We start from the raw sequence: 24,413 nt of genomic DNA on the forward strand, positions 1-24,413 counted from the left end.
TTAAACTAAATGAAATACCAATACACAACAAATATAATGGCTAGAATATTTAGATATTGTCAAAATGAAGTGATAAGGATATAGTACACTGGATATGCATTGCATGAATTGCTAATGGAAGGGTAAAGTGGTGTCATGAAACAGTTGTGATGAAACAGTTAAATGTGCACCTACCTTATGGCCTAGACAAACCATTCCTATGTATTTTGCCAAAAGAAAAAAAAAAGAGAAAAGAAAAGAAAAGGAAACATTATGTGTACCCAAAGTCTTGTTCACAAAATTCATAGCAGTTTCATTTATAATGGCCAAACCAGAAACAACCCAAATGTCCAATAATAGAAGAGATAGTTATACCATAGTATATTCACACAATGGAATATAGTCAACAATAGAAAGAAATACCTACTATGACACACAACAACACGAATGAATCTCACAGCTTTATGCTAAATGAAAAATATCAAACACGAAAGAGTACATGGTTTGAGATTCCATTTATCTGGAATTCTAGATAAAAACTAATCTATAGCCATAAAAATCAGATTGGGGTCACTAGGGGTAATGGTGGAGTGAATATTAATGGGTGGCACAAGGGAATTTTCTGTAGAAATGAAATGTTCTCTCTCCTAACTGGGTGATGGGTACATGGCTGTATAGATTTGTCAAAAGTCGTAAACGTACATACTTTAAAATGTCTGAATTGTACTAAACATACTGAATAATGTTAATTTGAAAAAAAGAATGGAATATCACAGGCTAAAATATATTAAAGCAGAATAGCAAGCTTTTATTAAGTGTCTAATGTTTCTAAAATCGTAACACCTTGGGACAAACATCAGGAGGAAAAAAGACAAAAGTAGTAAAAGACATGATTTCACACTTTGTGGCCATACATTAGTATCTTTGTAACCAGACTATTAGATTTCATAGTCACTTCAAAGACAAGAAGTAGTCAAACAATAAAAAGAAGAAAGTTTAAGATAAATATAGAGCAAAACTCAATAGAATGTGCTTTTTCTGTCTTCTAGATAAACTCACTATTGTGCACCATCCAAATGGTAAGTTTTTGCTATTTACCAAAGAATTTTGGACTACAACAAAGTATATGATAAACCAGTTTCAAAATTAAAGTAAACTTAATATGATGAGGCAGGTCAGTGCAAAAACTCATATAGATTTTCATATGTATATGCAAAACCACTTGACATCCAAAATAACTTTGAGGTGATTCAAGAACAGCAATGTAGAGGTGTGGTTACACAGTAAAAGAAGCATGTGCTTTGGACTCCAATGGGCCTAGCCCTTCACAACTTACCAGTTACTACCTTTGTCAAACCACTTAAGCTGTTTAGGCCTCAGTTGCCTTGTATGTAAATGTAGACAAGACTTCTACATAGGGGATTGCTATAAAGACTGATAATGATGTGTCAATGGGAGTCGATGCTTGGTAAGTGGGAATTATTGATAAAGCAAATGAAAGTGGAAAAACACTTGAGATGGTGATTCACTTTAGTGTGGTGGGGAGGAATGTACGCAGAAGGTTGGGAGGGTCAAGAGGAGCCAGAGGCCAGCTGGGGAGCCCTGACTAAACTTGGAGCAACTGTCTCCAACCTGAACCAAAGCAGTGACTGTGAGAATGGAGAAAAGCAATAGAACCTAGCCACATGGATGGGATTGAAAATGGAAAACCTGTAGTAAAGGCAGGAGGAGCAGTGGCCACACCCCTTGTTTCTTCAATAACTTTTCCCTTTACCCATATCGTACTCAAAGCATGTAATGTTTTTTAAAAGTCCTGAATATATGAATCATTAAATACGCGAAAGACTGAAGAAATAGTAACAGAGTTTATATTTCTAGGTAATGAAAGTGCCCGCAATGAAAATATGTTACATAACATACCCTTCCGCAATAAGGTAGGTTGTATTTATGTTAATTTTTATAAAAATGCAAAAAAAAGAACTTCTTTGTCGAAAAAGAATGTAAGAGCCTTCTATCCTGACTATGCTTTGAAACATTTTAACAACTATGAACAAAATAGGTTACATAAGCGTTTGGGTGCAAATTACTGCATGAGCAGTAATGTAAGGAAATTAACTATTTAGGAAAAAAGCAAAGAACCCAAAGGGAAAAGTCACCTTGGCCAAAGTATGACTGAACTTAACATGTACAGATCAAATAAATCTTAGAGGAGTTTTGCATATATCTTTTTTAGCAACAGGAATATGATGAGTCTATTTGAATGACAGTGTACACAGTCCTTAAAGTCTAGCTGTAGGAAAAGATGTATCCCCAAAATATCATTCACGTAAATATACATCACTTCACATGTAGAGCTAACTGAAAATGAATTGCCAGCAAGAAGCTAAAAATAACACTAAGAGAGCAGCAATTGAAAACCAAGACTAACTTAATGAGATGAGCACTGGGTGTTATACTATATATTAGCAAATTGAGTTTAAGTAAAATCTTAAAAAAAAAAATAAAAGAAAACCAGGACTAGTTCAAGGCAACACTGATAATGTCCAGACCATAAATTCTTCCTCAAAAACAGGCATGTTATTCCAACTATCTACATATGTGATGTAGGAAATTTTCAGTATTGCCTAGGATCATGTGGCCCTGGATTTCTTGCTAAAATCTCATAATGGTAAATCTCATAATGGTAAATTCTCATAATAAACCAATTTTAATAACGCTTTTAAGTTATCTTATGTTTTAGGTGAATCATAAGGAATCATAAAAGTCATTTACCCTTAAGGACTGATTGAAATATTTCTGGATCATCCTGTGACCCACCAGTAAGCTACAGACCTAGTGAGTCTACAGTATATGGACCCTTTAGACTCACTGGACCATAGCAGAATCATGGGGTACCACCTAGGCCTCTGAGTTTATGAAAATACCTTTGTCAAACAAAGATCCTTCTACAAGATCTGGAGGACTATGCAACCATAGCATACTTTTTGAGAACAACATTTGGGGTACGAGGAAAAGAGTAAATTCCCAACACTTAGGCTATTCTCCATCAAGATGGAAATAAAATTTGAACTCAATGACTTTGTGTAGGTGAGCTTTACAATAATTGTTTCCTTTTAAGATGGAGGAGCGTCTTGCCAATTCCCTCAATGAAGCTGTTGTCCTATAAAAGGCAACTATGACTTTATCATGTTTCTTTGTTCTGCCTTAAAATGGAGAAATGCTAGCTCTGTATTTTTTTTTCCTTAGCTTCCTACTCGACTCCAAGGTGAAAAGGAATTCAGTTTCTGTTGCAGGAAAGATTATTAAAGAAGGTAAAATATCAGCTATATTTTTTATAAAGTTTAAAGCAGGCTTATTAGAGACTTGAAGGGACCATTTGTCTAGCACACAGAATACTTTAAATATTTCACTGTCTCCTCCTGAAATGATAAACATATGTATTTTTCAAGGTAAAGGTGATTGTTCCTTAGAAAGATTTATGTATAAAGGTGATTTTATGCTAGCTAATCAATTTCGATTGATGATCCATTATTCACTAATCTATTTCCTGTGATCTCACTTTCAGGTTATTATAATGAAACCCAAAAATCTGCAGACACTCTGCTTTCTGAGCGAAGCAAGCTTGCATTTGGATTGCCTACTATCTTCAGGGAAAATACCATGAAAGCAGAAGTAAACCTCTGGATTTCACAATTTGTTATTGCCACAATTTAACTTGCTTCAGATAGGTATATCAAGATTCCAATTGAATGCCATAGAGCAGTTGCATTCTTTGACAATTCTTGGAGTTTTCAGTGCATTTTGCCACTGAAGCAGCTGCTACCCATTTTGAAAATTGAAGAAAAACAAGAGCAGAGAAGTGAAATGCTCTGTAGCAAAGTTATTGCACCTGTTTGAAGCACTAACCTTAACATTTTACTCCTCTGTCCTCAGAATGACCATGGAAATACAAATTTGTTCAATACATATTTGCCTTTTAAGTGGCTGGTCCTTTTTCTGAATTTCTGACATTCAAAGGTCTAACTATTATTGTCACATCATGTTTTCAGAAACCTTCCTTTAGTTAGTGCCCATTATTGAGAGAATATTATTTTAACTTTCTATATTTCAAATTAACATACATTTCTACAACCTACATTCTTTATTAAAAGGCTTACAATTCCAGCAGCCTATGTCTTAGAAACTATGTACTAGCTTAGAATAGAACACAGTTTTATTGTTCTATGATTTCCATGCCTGATTCCTGCAAATAAAATGAATGTTTAAAACTATGTCTGACTTTCCAAAATAAATGTATAATAATTAACCACCAATTTACAGAAGGAAGCCTCCTGAAAAAGCTTTTAATTCATTGAATTTCATTGCATAAGCCCCACACAGTAAATACACAAATGATTTTTTTCTAGCTTCTAAACAGTGTTAGGAATATCTATTTATAATGATTCTGCAAAATATTGACCACAGTTTCTCATGACTAGTAACATTCTCAAATAAACTCAAGTTTTAAAAAATAATACAGATGTTTGATTCATCCCTAACAGATGATGCTTTGATTGTGACATCTGGAAATCTAGTCCATAGTTTCACACCTAAGCTTTCGAGAAACAGCATGCCCTTCCACACCCTGAGCCCCCATTTATGTGGACTGTCCCACCCAAAGAGTTCAGAAAAGCACTAGAACAACTGACTGGTTTTATATAATTTTCTGCATCTCTAAATTCAAATATATGTATTGTCTCTAAAGTAAAAACCTCTATATTGGCCTGTGACTGATACTTACAGTTTCGTCATTGGCTTTATTCTTATTAAAATTGTGAAATCTAGTGACAGGTGAAATGTCAACTTTTCTAATTATAAAGCAATTGGATTATCTCTAAGCTGAGACTCAATTAAGAGTGGAAGAGAAAGATGAGGCTTGAATATTATTCAGGTCTTTAGCATAGATGGAAATCTAAAATCAGGGCTTCTAAATACTACCCTTCTGAACTGAGCTAACTTAGAATAAAACCATGGCAAAAAGCCCCTTTAATAGTCTCTTTCTTGGGATACTCTGGCCCTCGAAATCTTACCACTTTGTCATCACAAAGAGACCTGGTAAAAAGGAAACCTAAAATTAACTGAGGTCTTCCTCATGCTTCCTCTACCATGACTCCTCCCAACCCTAATTGATTTGGAAGTTAGAGAAGGTTGGAATTGGGGGAACTGGTGAAATCCATATCATTACCTATTGCACTGGACGATGCAAAGAAAAATAGAGAGAATGCAAGGGTGGAGGAAGACTAATCCAAATTTAGGAGTGACCTCATGTGCATATGGCTTAAGCTTAAACGGATCATTAAATACTCAAAAGAACTGATGACTCCAATATATTTTCATAAATCTAACATTCAATTATTCTGCCAATAGACACTCCAAGTTTTAGAAAATAAGACTGTTCTCAGTATTGTTCTAATGAGAATGACCTTGTAACTTGAGTCATCATTATGTCCTATTTGTACACTAGGTATTTGCCCATCTGAGTTCCTTCTGGTTTCCTATAATGCTAAAGGGTCTGATTTTTAATAACTTGGGCAACTGAAAATGCCCCGTGGAGACAGTGTTTTTTACATCTCTGGACTCCACCCCTAATATGCAGAATACTGTCCATTAACTTTGAGCTGCACAGCAGAAGCTTTGCATTCATGATAAAGATGAGAGAGGACGGGGCAAAGAACAAAAAAATAGATACAAGATGTGGCCTTTCCTTGGAGATTTGGGGCATTTCTCAGAGAGTCCTAACCACTGCCAGAAGGGAAAGACATACATGGGGGAATCTTTTGAGGATTTTGCGCTGATTCTGGAAACCTGAGCAGCCAGTAGCTAATATACTTTATCTTTCCCATCATCCCCTTCTTAAGTCAGGTTTGTTTCCAAGCCATTACTCCTAACTTTGGCCAAGAGCTGGCCCCTTCCTTAACTTCTTAAATTTACCAGAACTCAGACTTCTAAAGAAATTTGAACTGGCCTTGAACATTATCAGAGTTTTATGTATAATACTAATTCCCTTGTTTTCTACCTTGTCAATTTTCTAGGCTAACATAAAGGAAGCATGTATTCCAGTGGTTCCTAACTGGGCAATTTTGCTTCCCTTGCCCCAGATGTTTGGCAATCTGGCAACATTTTTTATTGTCATGACTATGGAGAAGGTGCTTCTGGCATTTAGTGTGTAGAGACAAATGATGCTAATAAATGTCCCACAATACACAAAGCAAAGAATTATCCAGTCCAAAATGTCAATAGCACCAAGGTTGAAAAACCCTGATCTAGATTAGACAGTAAAATGGGATTAACACTTTAAAGAACATCATTGAAACAAAAACAGCTTTATATAAAATTTTCTGAAAGTAGAAAACCTTATGATAGCACAATGAATGTCTTTGTTTTGAAGTGCATATGGCTTAAGCTTAAACGGATCATTAAATACTCAAAAGAATGGATGACTCCAATATATTTTCATAAATCTAACATTCAATTATTCTGCCAATAGACACTCCAAGTTTTAGAAAATAAGCCTGCTCTCAGTATTGTTCTAATGAGAATGACCTTGTAACTTGAGTCATCATTATGTCCTATTTGTACACTAGGTATTTGCCCATCTGAGTTCCTTCTGGTTTCCTATAATGCTAAGGGGTCTGATTTTAATAACTTGGGCTTACCTGAATTTTACTGCATAGTGCTTTTCTAAATGGGTAAATTTTTTAGAGAGAGATCTGCATCATGACCTGATCTACTAGGTCCCAGCTGATTGGCTCAGGGCTGCTATGCAGCCCTACTAGCAGCCCTTTCTGTAGCTGTACTTGCCAGCCATCTTGTTGGCCTGCCATAATTTGTGGGGCTGATCATTAAAGGCAGGGATTACCATATAAAAGACAACAAAAGATAAGATTCTTAATACAATGGACCTCAAATTTATAAATTACAGCATGATTTCCTCAATATTTTCATCGTCAAAATGTAGACAATAAAAATTCTTAAGTAATTTTATGGTTATTAAATGACATCAGATATTTACATGAGCAATGCAGTACTTCATTCAAGAGCATGAGCTTTGAGGTAAGACTGACCTAGTTTGAATATTGGCTCAGCTATGTCCTAGCTGTGCAAAACCAAGTCAGTTTTCAATCTTCTTAAGCCTTATTTAATCATTGGTAAATGGAGGTAATAAGACCAATGTTAGCATAGACGAGAATTAAATGTAAGGAGATAATTCATCATTCAAAGAGGACACTTTTGATGGTAAAATAGAGTAGTGTTAACAATTACAATAGAAAAGCAAGTATAAACTAGGACTAATCCAGGCATAAACTGGCATATGTGGTCAGTCTACTTAGATGTAAGTGCTTAGAACATTTTGGCTAGGAGTAAATGTCAAGGAAGACAGTTTGCAAGAAAATAATCCTCTGAAATGTGAATGCCGTTGTGATACACTAGGCTGGCTCTTTATTTGACTGGCTCTTAGAGCATCTGGCTCAAATCTATATCATTGTTTTAAAAAACAATGATTACAAGGTGTTGAATGACCACCTGGGTCACCCAGAAAGATAAAAAACCTCAGGTGGAAAAATCCATCAACAGTAAAGTACTACAGCAGTGTTTCCCAGACTGTGTTACAAAGAACTCATGGTTATTGCATTAAAAAGGAGCTCTGTAAAAAAGGAGGGGGGTGTCTCCGTGATCAAGTGACATTAGAAAGTTCTATGTATTTTAGTCCTCTTTAGAATAGCATAATAGGCATACAAGTACAGAAGACTAAGTAATCCTGCAATAAAGAAATCTATATAGTTTGAAAACTACTGATTTACATTTTGTGTAAATATAAACTGGCCTCATTTCCCAATTAAAGGGAAAAGGAAAACTGGCTGAAGGATGACTGTAGTGATGTGTTTAGATGAAGCCTGAAACCTGGGTTCAATGGAAAACTGTGTCAAGATCATTTCAGAATGTTTGCCACAGGAGATGGTGCCAGGGGTGACAGGAGTGGTGGCATGCACGATACTTATTTGGCATTCAGGATTTGCACCTGCTTATAGCATAAAGTGAAATATTACATTCTGACTTTTGCAAATAACCAAAGTTAGTTTCAGTCAGAATGAAGATCACTTGTCTTCAAATAAATGAATTAGTAATACATGTCTCTAAGTAAAACACTGTAATACTGTATAACTCTTTCTACATCTACAAATCAACATCAAGCTTAGTTCCATACAGAATTGACCATTTGGAAGGTGCTATGTATGATATACATTCCACCAATGAGATGATCTCTTGGAAGATCTAGAAGATGGAGTTGAGACAGGGAGCACCCGCTGTTGCTGTGGAGACTGGCCAGTAGGGTAGACCCATGTTGGTCTCTGTGGCCAGTGGGATCCTCATCTGAGGCTCTGGTCACCAGCTGCAGGAGCTTGAGGCAGTTAAAGTGGTATCAGTGATGGTAATGGGCACAAGCTGCTTCCTGACCACTGGATTTTAGCTACAGTCATGTTAACCTGAACCAACTTGTCTTAGCTCTCTGAAGGATCTTGTAAGCTCTTAATTCCCTTTATTAGATTCTTTTTTGGCTGAAATATCTAGAGTAGTTTCTGTTTCTTCTGGATCTCTGACTGGTACATTGAATAAAATCAAGAGTCTAATTTAACTCAGTTTTTCCCTAATAAGAATTTTATCTGAAAATGTATTTCTTAACCAAAATATTTTAATCTGTTTAGCCTGCTGCTTAATTCACATTTCAAGCACTCAATTCACATTTCAGGTGCTTATTTGATGTTTTGTAAATGAATAAATGTTAATCAGGTCACCTTCTGGGTTACCTGATTCATAAAATAATGACATTCCTCCTGGCATAAGTCCAACTTCCAAGCCAATCTTATATGATTAAAATTACTCAGGTGTCTGAAATCAATATAAAATCCTTTTGAGCTTTATATAATCTAAGCATATATATATAATAACATAATTTTAAGAAACTTAAATGCCAGTATTGCCAGGAGAGCAACAAAAGCTTTATTCATAGACTACCTAGTTGTAGAATTCAGATTCTCCTTATTTCTCAAGAATATATAGTTAAATAAAATGACCCTCATTAAATTCATTTTTCATTAAAATCTAAAAATACCAAATTACAAATTCAGGAAGAATTTCACTTCCATCTACAATCAAGGCATCAGTATTAAATTATTCATTGATTAGTTCTTCTTTTGTTAGCTCTCTTCTTTATATAAAAATTTTAGATTATGTTGAATATAATTATTTCCTATTTAAATATGTTCAATCCTCATTATTAATAATCTTATAATCTGATTTAACCATACTTTAAAAGTTCAGATTGCAGAAAAACAAACTTTAGAAAACCTGACACCAAGGGAAACATTTATCAGAACTGCGGCTGTCTTACACACTTCTCAGTTTTGAAATATGGTGGATACACAAAAGGAAACAAAGGGGGGGAGTTGATGAATTGAATACTGCTAAAGGGTGACCCAGCGAGTGTGAGTAACAGTATCATTTGCTCAGATCCATTTTCCTTCCTAGACTGTGAGGCTGAGAAGAGTAAAGCATGTCTGACACCAGCACTTAAGTCAGAATCTTGTCTATTGGACGTGGTGTTTCCCAAAGTAAACTCTAGACAGCCTTCTGACCCATTTTGTTCACTTTGGATTAGGCACTAAGGTTTTCAAAAGACCAAGGCCTGGGCACCTGAGTGCCTCAGTGGTTAAGCATCTGCCTTTGGCTCAGGCCGTGATCCCGGGGTCCTGGAATTGAGTCCTGCAGCAGGAGCCTGCTTCTCTTTCTGCCTATGTCTCTACCTCTTTCTGTGTCTCTCATGAATAAATAAATAAACTCTTAAAAAAAAAAAAAAAGGACCAAGGGTGATTACAGGTTCTATGAAGAAACAATAGACAGATGAAAATAAGCTCTTCTTGAAATGATACTAATTACCTGGCCGTTTGCTGAGCACCATAGCTTGATGTCCCCCAAGGAAAGGGCATGACCTTATCAGTGTTACCAGAAAAGTAGGCACTAATCATTTGGTACATTTTTACTTCTTTGTTTTCCACAGAGAGGGGAAGCATTAGATTGAACAGTGTGATCAACATCTTTTATTAGAAACACACTGAACTTTTACCTTTAAAATATCTGTATTCTTTAGCCAGCAATCCTATCTTCATAATAGCTCTCACCCCTCCTAAAGCATCTCTGTAGTTATTTGGAGGAACTCTCATATGTGCTTCAGCTGTGTCTGCTGCTAGTAGCTTTGTGAAGACACTGCTCCTAAGATGACTGCCACCTACAGGTGACCTACTTGGTTCTCAGCCAAATTTCATGGGAATAAAAGAAGATGCCCTTTTCCCAATTCGGTGTAGCATTTGGTCACCAGAACCCGGAAGATTCTCTACTTTTATTTAAAATTTTCCATGGTTTGTGTAAGCATAGTTACTTCAAACTGCTATGGAAAACCAAGTCCCTTACAGAGTCAAGTGCCGCCCCCTTCCTTCCATTGTCTTTACATAGGAGGATGCCCTGTTACAATCTTTTCCTTTCAAAATCTGTATCTTTTAATTCCTTTTTTTAAGATTATATATGTTTGTTACTGGTATTCCCTCTAGTACTGATAGCCAATGGGTAAGTTAGAAGACAAAGCCCAATCTTGCCTCTTTATGAACTTGAGCATTGACAAGTTGATCATTTTAGTTTGGTGCCACAGGCTTTATCTTCCTGAGGCAAATATTTGTCATATTGATGATCCAGTATCTGGCTTTTCTTTCTTCCTATTGGCACTGCCATCATTCTTTTGAGAAATTTCCTGATTGACTATAGTTTTAACAAGAAAGTAATTCCAACTTACTCCCACTGAAGCCTCCCACTTCATAAGCTGAGGGTGGCAGATTCTTATTCAGTGCACTTTTGGCACAATCAGATTTCTAAATTCAATCAGGCATTCATTCCTGAGATGCTGATTCAGTGGCTGAAGTCATTCTAATCATGGTGTGGGGACAGACTAGAGGTCAGACTGCTCTTGTGGCATGACCTTGGCTGCAATTTTGCCTGCTCCACCCCCAGCAGACCCTTGATTCCCAGCCATCCTCTTAGCCCAGTCCTCCAGTCTCCATTGGTTATGTCACTTTCCAATATCTTCATAATAAATTTCCATTTGCTCGGAGAGCCAGATTGTAGGGTAATTAATACTCTAGATTGGAGAAATCAAAACACATAGTTTTGGGATTGAATGTATCGCCCCAAAAGATACAAAGTCCTAACCCCCACCAACTATGAATGTCACCTTATTTGAAAAGGGTCTTTGGAGTAATCAAGGTAAGATGAAGTCATACTAGGGTACAGTGAGCCCTGAATCCAATACAAACTGTGTCTTTATAGAAGAGGAGAGGCACACACAAGGAGGGAACACCCTTTGAACACACAGACACATGAGCCAAGAGTATTATTGAAGTGCTGCAGCTGCAAGCCAAGGAACACCAAGGAGAGCTGACAAATCAGCAAAGAAAGGAAGAGCCAAGGAAGCATCTCCCCTTTCTCCAGGTTTCAGAGGGACCATGGCTCTGGCAACCTCTTGATTTCAGACTCTTGGTCTTCAAAATCATGATACAGTATATTTATATCTATTGAAAGCCCCCTGTTTGTGGTACTTTGTTACAGCAGGCCTAGAATATATATAACTTCAATTCTTACTAATGACAACTATGTACCATTAGTTATACTATTTACTCAAGGTACTCATTATATATCTATAACACAGAAACCCTTTCCGAGAGAACTGGTCACATAATGTTTTTCACCTGCCCAACCCCAAATTTTGTATGCAATAAGCATATAAATAGGAATCCAATTAATATATACAAATGAACAGCAAGCATTGGGCAGAGTGGGATTACCTGAAGAACTTAAGTATTTTCTCTCTTACCCTCTTCTCCCCAACACTTTCCTCATCTTGTTATCTACTCATGAATAAAATGTCCTTCATGTCATCAACCAGGTTACTTTCTGAATGCTCTATAAATATTTACCAAAATAAAATAACCCAAGTCCTTCACAAACCAAGGGTTAGATACTATATAATAACATAGGAATTTTAGGAGACCTGGATTTTTACTATGACAACACTATCACCAACCCTGAAATATATGAAAATAAGGAAAGCAGGTATGACATTTCTTCAGTTCTGTTCATATTCAATGTACTGTGAATTATTAAGAGCAGTAAAATGGAAGTATATTAAAAACAAAAAGGACATAGAGATATTCATAACACGAGGATGTCCAGAAAGAGCTTACATATTATGTGCAACTGACCAGACAACAATTGTGTAATTAACGTGAGCAATGATTAGATTTTTAAACTTCTTTGAGGTTTTGTTATATTTTATTTGACAAAGTCCAATTTGACTGAGAATACTAAGCAAACAAAAATGAGTGTTATAGATATAATCTTTATTCGTTACTGGGATTTTTATTACATAACAGCTCTGCAGTCATCTCAAAATTCCTCGAATTTCTTTCTGATACTGTTATTTGATTTAGCAACTGGATAAAAGCAGCTGAAAGCATTTCTTGGTCTTAAATTAGAGTTGGCCATGACAAATGTTCCTACAAGAATATAGGATGAATCCCACACATTTATCACAGCATCTGGGCCATGTTTGTTTCTGTAGGACAGAGGAGAGGGTAGGAAGAATTCTTATGTTGGTAAACTGGAAGTCTAAGAATTACACTTGCCATCTGGGACTGCTTTGATGAGAATACTGGTCTGTTCTTCCCACTTAATTACCAAAATGAATTATCATCATGCAAAGACAATGATCTTGGTGATCAAGACTTAAGAAAAGCCAGTAAGACTAAATACTTTCATTTAAATGTGGTTGTATGTATTGCCGTAGCATTGAACAATCTTCTTGAGTTCTTTAGAAAAAAATTCATGTACCCATTTAGGCTATACAAACAAGGAGTTACATAAACCCAATATAATTAAAGCAATTTATATAGGGCATAAACTTCATGATGTTTTACAGTCATCTTGTAAGTAAGGAAGGCAACTAGCAGGAATAACTTCTCCCAGCAAAAACACTTATGCAGTTTGCAGAGTTCCAAAATACCAATCTTTAAATATGTACTATTTCACCAAAGTGCCAGAAGAAGAATAGCAAACTAAATAGAGCAAAATATGGCCTCAATTTAAAGATTTGGTGAGGAACTAAAGAGAAAACCTAGTTTTATGTGTGTTGTTATAAAGAATCAGCTTATTTTCTTTAGCATTATAACTTCATTAACTCCATTAGAGAATCCAAATTTCAAATAATAAAAAAAAAAAAACTTAGGTTCACCTAAAACTATTGGACAATTAACTCAACGGTAATACATCCAGTATTAAATCTACTGAGTTCCAGAAATATTCAAACTTTTCCACTGCAGAATCTTTCCTTTTCTATAATAGAAATAGCATATTTTTAAGGCCAGATGGGCAACTAAGAAGCATGCTAAGTGGCTGCCTGAGGTCATAATCAGAACAGGGACTCTCAAGTGCTGTCTCTTATGGAAATAGCGCTAAATCAGGTTTCTTCCTATTAGCCAAGCATTTGAGTAAACCTAAGCACAGAGACCCACACTCACAGTCCTGTATTGAGCAGATGTACATCAGCAATTCTTCAGAGAATGGACTCTCAGGCCCCAAAACTTACCTTTATAGAATTGTTACAACAGTAAACATTTGCTTTGGGCACCAACTTAACACAATTCTCTTTGACAAGAGTTTCACTCCAGCAGTGAAGAGAACAGATAGGAATGATTCTTGCCTAATAGACTTATTGGTAGCTAATTTGGAATGATATGGATAAAAAACAGTAGTAGCTACAACTAATTTTTTGATATGCATCTCAAAACAGAATTACAAGCTGCTTTTTAGATTGAGTCTCAAAAACATTCTTTATTAGCTGCACTCTCTCTGAGTTGTAAGGACACTAATCATCTTAACGTTCACAGTACTTTTTTTTAACCCAAGAATCTGCATTTCTGGAAAGCATCCTTACCCCCACAGAAGGGAGTGGTCAGGTTGTTTGGTCGTTGAGCCAAGGGCCTACACAAATAAGCACATCCAGATTTGATTCTGGGATAAAGTATGAAAGGCCTGGCTTTAGTGGACATGAGATTAAATTCTAGAGGAACTACACTGGAGAGGGGACATTTTCAAAGCAGTCATCCTAAATCACTTTTTAAATCTCTAGTCTTCAAACCACCTGTAATATGCATCTTTTTTTTTTTTAAAATCTAGAAAGATGTCATTTCAATGCTAAAAGCTGCTTTCCTGATGCCTCTCAGAGTGAAAATATTCTGTCCTGATGAACCCTGAGAGGAAGAAGTGAGCAAAACCCAGGAGTGACTTCAGGGCAATTTATATCTGCTTTGCCAATTGGTTTACCAATTCGCCACTTTCTAGAAGCAGATGAAATGCTGCAGGTGTCTGCAGGCTGAGCATCCCTCTCAGACATGCTGGCCCTATGGTGTACTTAGATTTAGAGCTGAGTCAGAGATCTCAGATGCTTCCTCCTGATGGGAATATATTAGAATTGAAATGTTGCTATTACCATCTTGGGAAGGAGAACCTGGCTTACAGGCAGAAAAGCCATCAATCTTCTTCCCACCCAGAGCCAGCATTCCCTCCCTCCTGTCCTCTCAAATAGGCTGGAGGTGGGGGGTGTACTTCCTAAAAACTGTTCTTGATCTTAGAGAAAAGGATGGACTTACTTGGTAAACAGTGTGTGACACACTTTGAGGAAAAGATTTAGGAAATATTCTAGCAAAAACTGTATCAGAAATAGCACATATTTTGCACAGCCTCAGCTGTGGGACGGGGATCAGTCACGACTCTCAGACAAATTTTCCTTAAGTCACACATCTTATGGAAATAGACAGCCCAAAAGAGCAGAGAAGTTTGGGTACGGATGCCAATTTCAGAGAAATAAATGGATGAGTTTTAATGAAATACTTGCTAAAACTCTCAGGCCTCAGTAGAAGAACTTGAAGGCTAAAACTAGCTAAAACGCATGACATGAAAAACGTAGAAGCAGTGTGGTAGGCAAAGAGGTGCTCTACTCAGGCTGCCCTGAGAAAGAGAACCTGCTGCAAGGAGCTGGGGAGCTGACAACTCCTGAACAGGCTGGACTCCTCTGCTGGACGGCTCTTGCCTTGGGCAGCCCATCAGCCTCACTGAGACTTTCTGGGAGTGGCACCAAAACCTTTGACTAGTCCAGCCTACTCATTCTTTCTTGCCCTCTCTTTCCACCTGTGTGGGGCATGCAGCACATTCTAAAGTCTCTCCCTACCTCTGTATCTCTCACAGCGCACCCCACCCCCTAGCCCCAGTAAATCTCTTGCACCTCTAATTCCCTCATGATATTAACCTTAAGAATAAAACTGTCGGTTATTTTATCAGCCAAAATAGGTTTATTTGAGAAGAGCAGAGACTTGCAGGACAAGCAAGCTAGGGCAAAACCATGGGCACCCCCCAGAGAACACAGGGACGGTTTATAGAGGAAAAGGGGACGCTGGGAGGAGTTGTTATAAACCAGAATGCCCAGTGGAATAAACTGGAAGCTCAAAGTATAGCGACTTTTCATTGGCTGAGTTGTGACATTCTCTCACTGGCTGGGGTGTTGCTGAGGGAGGGAAAAAACCTTTCTTCCTCCTGCTGGGGTGGTCTTTCCCTGTTGGGGTCTGTAGTTGACATGAATGGTAGGGTGTGAGAGATCTCCCTGCTAGCCTCTCAGCTCTGTTTTAAAGAGGATTCCTTTTATTACTTGTCACAGTATCCACTGGCTAGACCTGAACTGATGCCAACAAGTATATAAATTAATACAGTTCTGGTTTATCATGCTGGAAGCCAAAAATGTAAATGAATGTTAACCATAGAGAGAACAAATCACCTCTTCTCCCCTCTACTGAAGCATATGCCATTTCCAAAGTCTAATTTCTTTTGTAAAGCGTTGCTTTCTTTTCCATAACTATTTCAAACAGAACCTTGCCTTTTCCTGGTCTTCCTATAGTATCCAGTGCCCCATATTTCTCTCTAGCTCAAAGTGAAATATGCACTACTGATATTGATACAGAAGTTCTGTGGACAGGGGGCAAAAGGGTTCTTCTAATAGACTTTGGAGTTATCCAGGTATAGGTATTCGTTAAGAATTGCCATTCACACTAGATACTTATAATTCTAAACTGCCCTGCTTTCTGTTTTTCAGTATTTGGAAAGTGAAGTAAGTGTATATTTTGAAGTGAATTTAACCTAAATAACCTTGGTTTCAGAAGTATGTAATGCCCCAAAGCTTATAATTCATTTGATCACAACCGTTACACAAAGTCAGCATTAGGACTCACCCAGATTTGTACATTTGCTCTTGGAAAGAAGTCCTGGACATAGTTCCATATTTCTTTAGGAATGATTTTTCAAGCTTCCATTCACTCCAGGTTTGTCTACATCACCAACCTCCCTTTCCTGTGTGGGTCATGACTCTAAATTATCCACTGGCATCACTTTCATACAAATTCTTATTTTCTTTGTAAACAAAGAGAATGGAACCTGTAGGCTAATCAACCTCCCCATGATGCTATAGAAACTGAGAATGAATTTTTATTAGAGGGCAGAGGAGAGGAGAGGATACAGAAAACGAAAGTGCCTGCTCCGTCCCCTGAGTACCATCTGTGCTGCGGGACACAGGCAGTGCCCACCCAGAGAGCACTTCTGCCCACAGATGAGCCCCCATGCTGTACCGCTGACAGCTGTGTGAGGAAGAAATACTAAAATTGAGAAAAAGATGGAACTCGCTTTAAGACTGCAGATATTGGTCATTAGAAGATGCAGAATAAGCCCCAAAGGAACAGAAATATGAGGCTCATTTTAAGTTTTAAAATCAGCTACTAACTCCACCAGCAAAAATGAGAGAGTTTTTCTTTTTTAAAGCCTATAGAATCTCTAATTCCCAATCTGTTCAGAGACTTACCTCCCTTTACAAACTAACAAAAATAGATATGCAACCAACCTCTGAAACTCAGTGTAAGAAACAGAAATTACTGCTGTCGAGTTTCTTTGCAAAATCAACATCTTAAATTAGATATGAGGAAGTAAGTCACCTTCTCTATTCTTTACAAAAGGAGAAATGGCAAGATACTGTCTGGAGTTGACATGAGAAATCCCACCTTCCCTGACTTTAAAGCAGGAAGAGTATCACTAGCAGGTAAATGAAAAGCCTGAAGGAAATTGAAGAAGAAAAAGAAAGTGGGGGTCAGGAGAGGAAGAAAAGATAAAAGAATGTTAAACTAATGTAAGTAAAATTCATACTTGTTTTCTACTGCTAAAATGACATAAATCATATCTAGTCCATGTTGAGTAACTACATTATTTATTAAATGATTTTGCCATTCTAACGATCTGTAACAAATTCATCTGTGACTTTAAATTTTAAACTACCTACCCTTGTTTTGATCATTATGTCACCTAGTTTTTATTTCTTCAGAAGATTGCCGAAATGTATCCCAGAAAGGCATTTTCTTCATCTTGGAAAGGAAAAAAAAAAGATTTAGAAATAAAGTCAGCATCTAAGTCCTTATTCTGAGTCAACAGCAGATCTGCAACCAGGACTCAGAACTACCTCTTGTTAGACTCCGACAGAGCTAGAGGATGACTGAATAGAGAGAAAACATCAGTGACAATCATCAGCAACTTCATTAATAGAGCAATTTTGCCCTACGTATTGTCTCAGTCTCTCGTACAAAATTGTCTCCGTAGCTGTCCCTCCTGTTCATTCGCTCTATTTGGACACCCAGCAGTGGATACAGTCAACTTCCAGCTAAGATCTCTGTTACCTAAGATAGTACAGAGATGAATATGGATGCAAAGCTAAAAGAGCTATAGGAATTATCATTGCCATTGTTTGTCTTTTCTAAATATCGATATATCAGAACTAAAAACTATCCTCTTCACTCAACTTCTCAACCTGATTCTATGCTAGTTGATAATAAAGTGATCTGCTTTCTGGAAAAATAATACATGATAAGATGGTGAGCTATCATTTTCCATTTGGGAAAATTAAAGGCATTATTTAGTGAGTCATGTGGCATCTTCCCCTTGCTTCATTAAGCCCTAACTCTTCCTATTACCTATGACCTAGACAAATTCTCCTTCTATTTAAGTTTATGATTACATCCTTAATAAGATCTGAATTATTCTAGAACCACAAGTCATTATAAGGCATTCAGAAATAAATTTTGAGTACCAGTAATGCCAAATATACAGGCTATATCATCAGATGACTGGAAGAACACATTTATGTTAACTGGATTGCAGATCTTGCACCCTTTCCTATTATTCCATCAACCCAGGAGTAAAAGTTGATTTATCAAAGTAACTGTTAATCATTTGAATTATCTGAACAATTATTAACTAATAATAATCTGAATTATTTGATAATGATTAATAACATTACTAGTAGTTATAATTTATCATCATAAATTCTCCATATTCCAAAAGGAAGAGGTTCCAGCAGAGAAATGTCAAGTGAGGATGAGAATGATACAGAAACCATACACCTTGAGAAACAATCCACAAGATATGAGACATTTGATGCATGAAAAGAACCTAAATACAGGGGAAATCTTAAAGATAAGCCATGTCTACTTGACATTTCTGTCTAACTCTTGTTGCATAGCTAATCTTCAATGCTGATCACTTGTTTTAAAGTCAAGGGGTTCAAGTATATTTTTCCCAGATCTGCTGATCTAGAACCAATTTGTGCTTTCTACCTCTTGTTTTAAGGAGTCTCTCGATTGAAAAGTTAAAAAGTCTTTGTCCCTGATTTTAATAGAGCTTAAATTTTTCATATGAGAATAGAATGTACTTTTTCCTCCTCCTCCTATGTCTTCATAATTGGTGACCTGAAAACAAAATAGAAATTATAACACATTCAAAGGTTGAGTTGATATATTGAGTCCAGAATCCTTGCTATAAACGCAAAGTGATAAATTACAAAAAATAATATTAGCAGATTTGTTAAACAGATACCTGATGGAAGTCAACTTTAAGTTATTCTACTCATTAGTTCAATTGGAATTCACTACTAGTCTAATACCCCACATCCATGAATAAAATATGCTACTTAGGGTAATGCAAATATAATGCATTTCCTGATGCAAATGTAAAAGATGCCTATACTTTTATTTTGCCTACTTATTCACTTAGTCAATATGTATTTATTGAGAAGTTACTATGTGCCAGGCACTATTCTAGAATTTAGTATACATTGGTAGACCAAATTGACAAATACCTTGCCCTTATAGACCTTTACATTCTCCTAGGGGGAGATAGACAATTAAAAAATACATAAATAACAACTTTATGCCAAGTGGATATAAGAGCTATACAGAAACCAAACTAGAAGAAGGAGATAAAAATGACAGAGCTGACATTTTATATATTGTGGTCAGGGGAGGAACGATGATTGAAAAAATGAATAGGATGAGAGACGAAGTCTTCCACTGATATATGGGGGAAGAGCTTTCCAGGCCCAGAAAGTAGCAGGTCCAAAGGTCCAGGAATGGGACTATGCTTGAGATGTTTGATAAAAATCAAGTGTGGGTGGGGGGGTCCCTGGGTGGCGCAGCAGTTTAGCGCCTGCCTTTGGCCCAGGGCGCGATCCTGGAGACCCGGGATCAAATCCCACGTCGGGCTCCCAGGGCATGGAGCCTCTGCCTATGTCTCTGCCTCTCTCTCTCTCTCTCTTTCTGTGTGTGTGTGTGACTATCATAAATAAATAAAAATTTTTAAAAAAATCAAGTGTGTTTGAAATGGAGTGCATGCGGGGAAGAGTGTAGAATGTTGTCAGAAAAACATCCAAGGGACAAATCACCTAGGGCCTTAAAAGTCACAATATGGGGAATAAAAGAATAATGAAGGCTACATGTTTAAGAAGAAAGCCACACAAATCAAATTTCCATGAGGACCTTTAGCTGCTATGGTGATTGATGGTCCCCGCACTGCAATGGCTCTTAACATTCTGTAATGAGCTGTAGCAGGAAAGACAGGGGAAGAGAAAGGAAAAGTCAGGAGAAGGAACATGTTTGGACTCATGGTATAATCCAATTTCCTCACTGCTGTGAAAAGTAACTCACCTCATTATTAGGAAAAGTGTTTACCTCAGTATTAGGAGAGGCTGACAAATTTCCCCTACAAGCTCAAATCTTGTGTTACTGAGAATCCAGTCCTCTAGGGCTTTTTCTACTAAGCTATCAACCTGGTCCTCTCTCTCAATGGAGTTTTACAATCCAGTCAGCACAGATTGAAATCACCAGCTTTGTATTCCTAATCGGTGTCTCATTTCTACACATTACAGATGACCATATCATAATGGTGCTGGAATTATACCACTGGTTAAAGAAAAAAAAATTCGTTGACATCCCCTTCTTACCCGATGAATGAGGACGATGATTTAGAATTTGGTCTGAATGAGGGAGAAGAAAATGTCGTTCCTTACTCTACAATACTCCCAGGCTCTGGTCATTTTTTTCTGTGGGTGACCAGTGCTTCTTAATCTAATTTGAATCACACAATCATTCTCCTCATAAATCTATTGTGGAAAGCTTCAGTGACAATATTAAATGCACATGAACTCCAGCAACACGCTTCACCAGTGACTGAGGAATCTCATTTGCAAAGTACTTAAAATATGGACTTTTGCTCATGGAAAATAAGAATTTGTTTAGTACATCATCTATTCCATACATTAAAATGGAAAGAGATGCCTAAGACCACTAATTTGCCCATCTGATTCAGAATGCCAGCACATCAGCTGAAACCAACTGTCATCTGCCAACGAAGGGTGTTTACCAATTATCAATCATAAACATCTAATCACTTTAATAATGTGCTTTCTTTGGACAGTACTCACCCTAAACCAAGTTCCAAATGCACAAACAATTGCAAGAGCTAATGACAGCTACTGTGCCTTGAATATGAGAAATCAGGAGGTATTGACATCAGGCCACCTTCAGGCCTACACACATTCTCAAGGTAGCAATGTCAACATTCCAGACACCTCAGGAGGTATCCATCCTGGCCACACCTTTCTCCTCTGAAAGTTTTTCTTCCATAGGCAGTGACTGCTAAAGTTAGTCACATGTGCATGGCATGACCTTGCTCCATCCCTGGCTATAATTTTTTGGACCAAAGTATCACCTGACCCAGAGGAGACCATTTATTTACTGGGCAAAAGCCTGGCGGATTCTTTTCAGATGGTTGAACTGAGACACAGGCAGAGCTGAGAGGTGGGCCTGGCACTAGAATGAAAGTCCGAGAATCTCCCAGAACTGCACTGAATTCTTCTGTGGTCTTATGCTTTAATATTTCTTTGTCTTCCATAAGCTGCTATAGAATTCTTGTTTTCATTTAATTTGTGTTTATTTAAGTAATTCTGACAGGAATTCTTATGACAGGAAGCAACAAAGCTTTGACAGTTACTGTCACCATGGAAAAGCCATGAAAATCCTTACTCTGGTAGTATAACTTATTGGCTCAACAGTGTAAATCTACCACCCACTGTGTACTTCCATGCACTGGAGATACACTACAAGCTTTCTTGGAGCTTATGTTCTAGAATACTTGCACAACTCTTTTCCTGACAAGCTCAATATTTACAAAACATTGTGACCTGTTTCTAAGTCTCAATTTCCTCATCCACACAAAGGAAGCTCTTAAGGACAATGTCAATGTACTCTGGAAGGCTGAAATAAATTAAAGCAAAGCACTTAGTATGTGCCTGACACAAATTAAGTAAGGAGAAATTTGTAGCTAATATGAAAATAGTATGTAGTAAATTATTCTTTAAGTAAAGGGAAGCATACTAGATGGCCATTCATGTAATTTATCCATAGTTTATGAGAGAGAGAGTACAACTCTTCTTGAACACCTTCTCCCAAGGTTGAAACATTCTAGACCATGAGGCAAGCCTCAAGGGGAGTCTTCACGGGATGGCTGATTTTCAAGTGTCACTTCCCTCATTGGCTGAGTTTCCTCAGTGAACAGGGTCTTTGGGCTGTTGGTTTCCATATGAGTGGGTCATCTGGGCAGGGGAATTGACCAGATGGTCTGTTATCCTACAAAATAGCACAAAGTTTCTCAACCTCAGCAGAGGTTGACATTTTGAGCTTGGTCATTCTTTGTGGTGGGGGGTGTCCTGTGCATTTCTGGATAGCTGGCATCGTCCCTAGCTGGCCTCTATGTACTAGGTGTCAGTAACACATCCCTACCATGTTCTGATAACCAAAAATATTTCTGGACATTGCTAAATTTCTCCTTAAGGAGTAAAATCACCCATGGATGAGAAGATCTAGGCAGCAATATCATCTGACTGAATGATCATCTCAGTAGCCAGTTCTGCTGGAATCTAAACATCATGAATTCAGAGTTGAGAAATGCAACTTCTTTCAGGGCTAGGGGTGGGGTAGAGGAGAGGGTGGTTCATTTACATGGCTGATCCCAAAAGCAATGAAAAATCAGACCCTAAGGTACCACAAGTTTTAACAGACCTGTGCCTACAGACAGCAGTCAAGACTAAAGAGAAGGGCTCAAAGTGAATGGATTTCCAAACATACTCATGAAAATTGCTCATACCTGCACTGAGGAAACCTTTCAGCTGTTGCCATAGCTCTGAGGGTATTTTTCCAAGGGGACAAATCTTGTTGCTTTTTTTTTTATTCACACATTGTTTTTCCCAAAATACTTTTAGCACCCTATGGAGAATATCAAACTCATCAAGGTCCCTGAAAAATCCCATTGGAGAATGGAAGAAATCATTTGCTTTACCTGCAAAGGCTTATGGTGGCCTGTATGGTTGACTGCAGGGTAGACTCAGAGGTTTAGAGACTTGTGCTCTCTGACAGCAGCTGACTTTGTACCTCAGAGCTGATGTCATTGACCTGTTACACTCAAGCTTCTCTTGGCATGCACCTCGAACTCTGCTAGCAGAATGTATAGATTTAAATGTATTAGAAAAAACTAATCACAGAACTAAACTAAAGAGTCCAGGAGATCCCCGGGTGGCTCAGTGGTTTAGTGCCTGCCTTTGGCCCAGGGCATGATCCTGGAGTCTCAGGATCGAGTTCCACATCAGGTTCCTTAGAGGGAGCCTGCTTCCCCCTCTGCCTGTGTCTCTGCCTGTGTGTGTGTGTGTGTGTGTGTGTGTGTGTGTCTCATGAATAAATAAATAAAATCTTTAAAAAAAAATAAAAATAAATAAATAAAGAGTCCATAAAGGGCTCTCTGGTTTAAACTGGGACATCAGAGTTGTTCCAGGAGTGGCAAGTCCCCCTTCACACCTGTCAGGAGAAGTGAATTACCTCTTCTAGAAAGGCATCTATCTGAGTGTGACTGTGAAGCTTTAAATAGTCTCCACCCCCAGGCCTCCGAGTCTACAGTGGAGTTTAACATATTCCAGCCATGTCACAAACACTTTAAGGTCCCTTCTGAATAAGAGCTTTCCAGCTAAGTTTCTGGGGCTGCCTGCCAGAGTCAATCTCAGCTAACATCCTCAGGACTCACTTGGATCTCTTAATAATGCAGCCTCCATGGGAAGAGAATGTATGGTGTGCTGCCAGGAAGTTAAGGAGAGGAACTGTTCTCTTGTCCATCTCTGACATACCTATCCAGGCAAGCGGCCAAAGCTTTCTTAAATTCAATTCAATAATCTAGAGTTATTCCTTAGATTTCTTTATAGCTCAGCAGCTTGACGTATTCCTTCCCACTCACACATTAATACCTATTTTCTATTAAAACAAAGGGAAAATATATCTTTTGATCTTTGTGAGAATTCTGAGCTAACTCAGAATTTTTCCTATCGAGCATTGGATGGCAGGACAAGTTGTTTTCCATTTCATTATTCTTCCCAGCTCCCACAGAGCTGAATTTGGTTTGGAGTCTCTTTTTTTATATGAATGGGGGGCATAGTTGTAAGGAGAAACCTTATTTGTTATAGTAAGAGAAGGGGGGAAAGCATAAAGGAATAAGGGAGAACAAAACTGTAAAAGAAGCACCTTGTTGCTATTCTAATATATCTAATCCTATGAATAGCCAACTACTTCCTTCCACTCAATTTGACATTAAACATTTTTTTTACTATATAAAAAGGTCTGCTTTCCTCCAAAATTCCTAGATAAAGTACCTAGACAAAAACTACAATATTGACTTATTTTTTAAAGTAATTGGCTGATTAATTTCCTCAAGTTTTCTATCTTCCTTTATTGGGTAGCACTATACTAGGGGGAAGAGGATTTAAGGAAAACTAGAGCCAAGGCTATCCTAGTTTCTAAATCCATCTTCAGGATTGCTGGAGACCATATCAAAACAAT

The 24,413-nt window shown here is 37.6% G+C and overlaps 1 protein-coding gene and 2 long non-coding RNA genes across 14 annotated transcripts in view; 2 read left to right on the forward strand and 1 right to left on the reverse strand.

Moving 5' to 3' along the window:
- The window catches only part of BANK1 (B cell scaffold protein with ankyrin repeats 1), a 281,320-nt gene extending 277,070 nt beyond the window's left edge, over positions 1-4,250 (forward strand). For all 3 annotated transcript variants that reach the window (XM_077882140.1, XM_077882138.1, XM_077882139.1), the window contains exons 14-17: positions 1,029-1,058; positions 1,858-1,913; positions 3,226-3,290; positions 3,545-4,250. In XM_077882140.1, the coding sequence (XP_077738266.1) occupies positions 1,029-1,058; positions 1,858-1,913; positions 3,226-3,285 (146 nt within the window). In that variant the 3' untranslated portion in view covers positions 3,286-3,290; positions 3,545-4,250. The remainder of the gene's footprint in view (positions 1-1,028; positions 1,059-1,857; positions 1,914-3,225; positions 3,291-3,544) is intronic.
- Positions 1-24,413, reverse strand: part of LOC144303762 (uncharacterized) — a 135,159-nt gene that overhangs the window by 34,225 nt on the left and 76,521 nt on the right. For 4 of the 10 annotated variants that reach the window (XR_013370749.1, XR_013370745.1, XR_013370746.1 and 1 more), the window contains 3 exons: positions 17,492-17,573; positions 16,398-16,515; positions 12,466-12,676 (listed from right to left, as the gene is read on the reverse strand). The exons of 1 other annotated variant lie outside the window; for it this stretch is intronic. This is a non-coding gene — a long non-coding RNA (uncharacterized LOC144303762). Of the gene's footprint in view, positions 1-12,465; positions 12,677-16,397; positions 16,516-17,491; positions 17,574-24,413 lie in introns of those variants that run through there. 5 more of the 10 variants (XR_013370750.1, XR_013370742.1, XR_013370743.1 and 2 more) reach the window with 3 other exon arrangements.
- The window catches only part of LOC144303765 (uncharacterized), a 30,914-nt gene continuing 14,818 nt past the window's right edge, over positions 8,318-24,413 (forward strand). The window contains exons 1-2 of the long non-coding RNA XR_013370753.1: positions 8,318-8,539; positions 17,172-17,341. This is a non-coding gene — a long non-coding RNA (uncharacterized LOC144303765). The remainder of the gene's footprint in view (positions 8,540-17,171; positions 17,342-24,413) is intronic.

The sequence above is a fragment of the Canis aureus genome, chromosome 33 (assembly GCF_053574225.1).
Source record: "Canis aureus isolate CA01 chromosome 33, VMU_Caureus_v.1.0, whole genome shotgun sequence".
Lineage (NCBI taxonomy): Eukaryota > Metazoa > Chordata > Mammalia > Carnivora > Canidae > Canis > Canis aureus.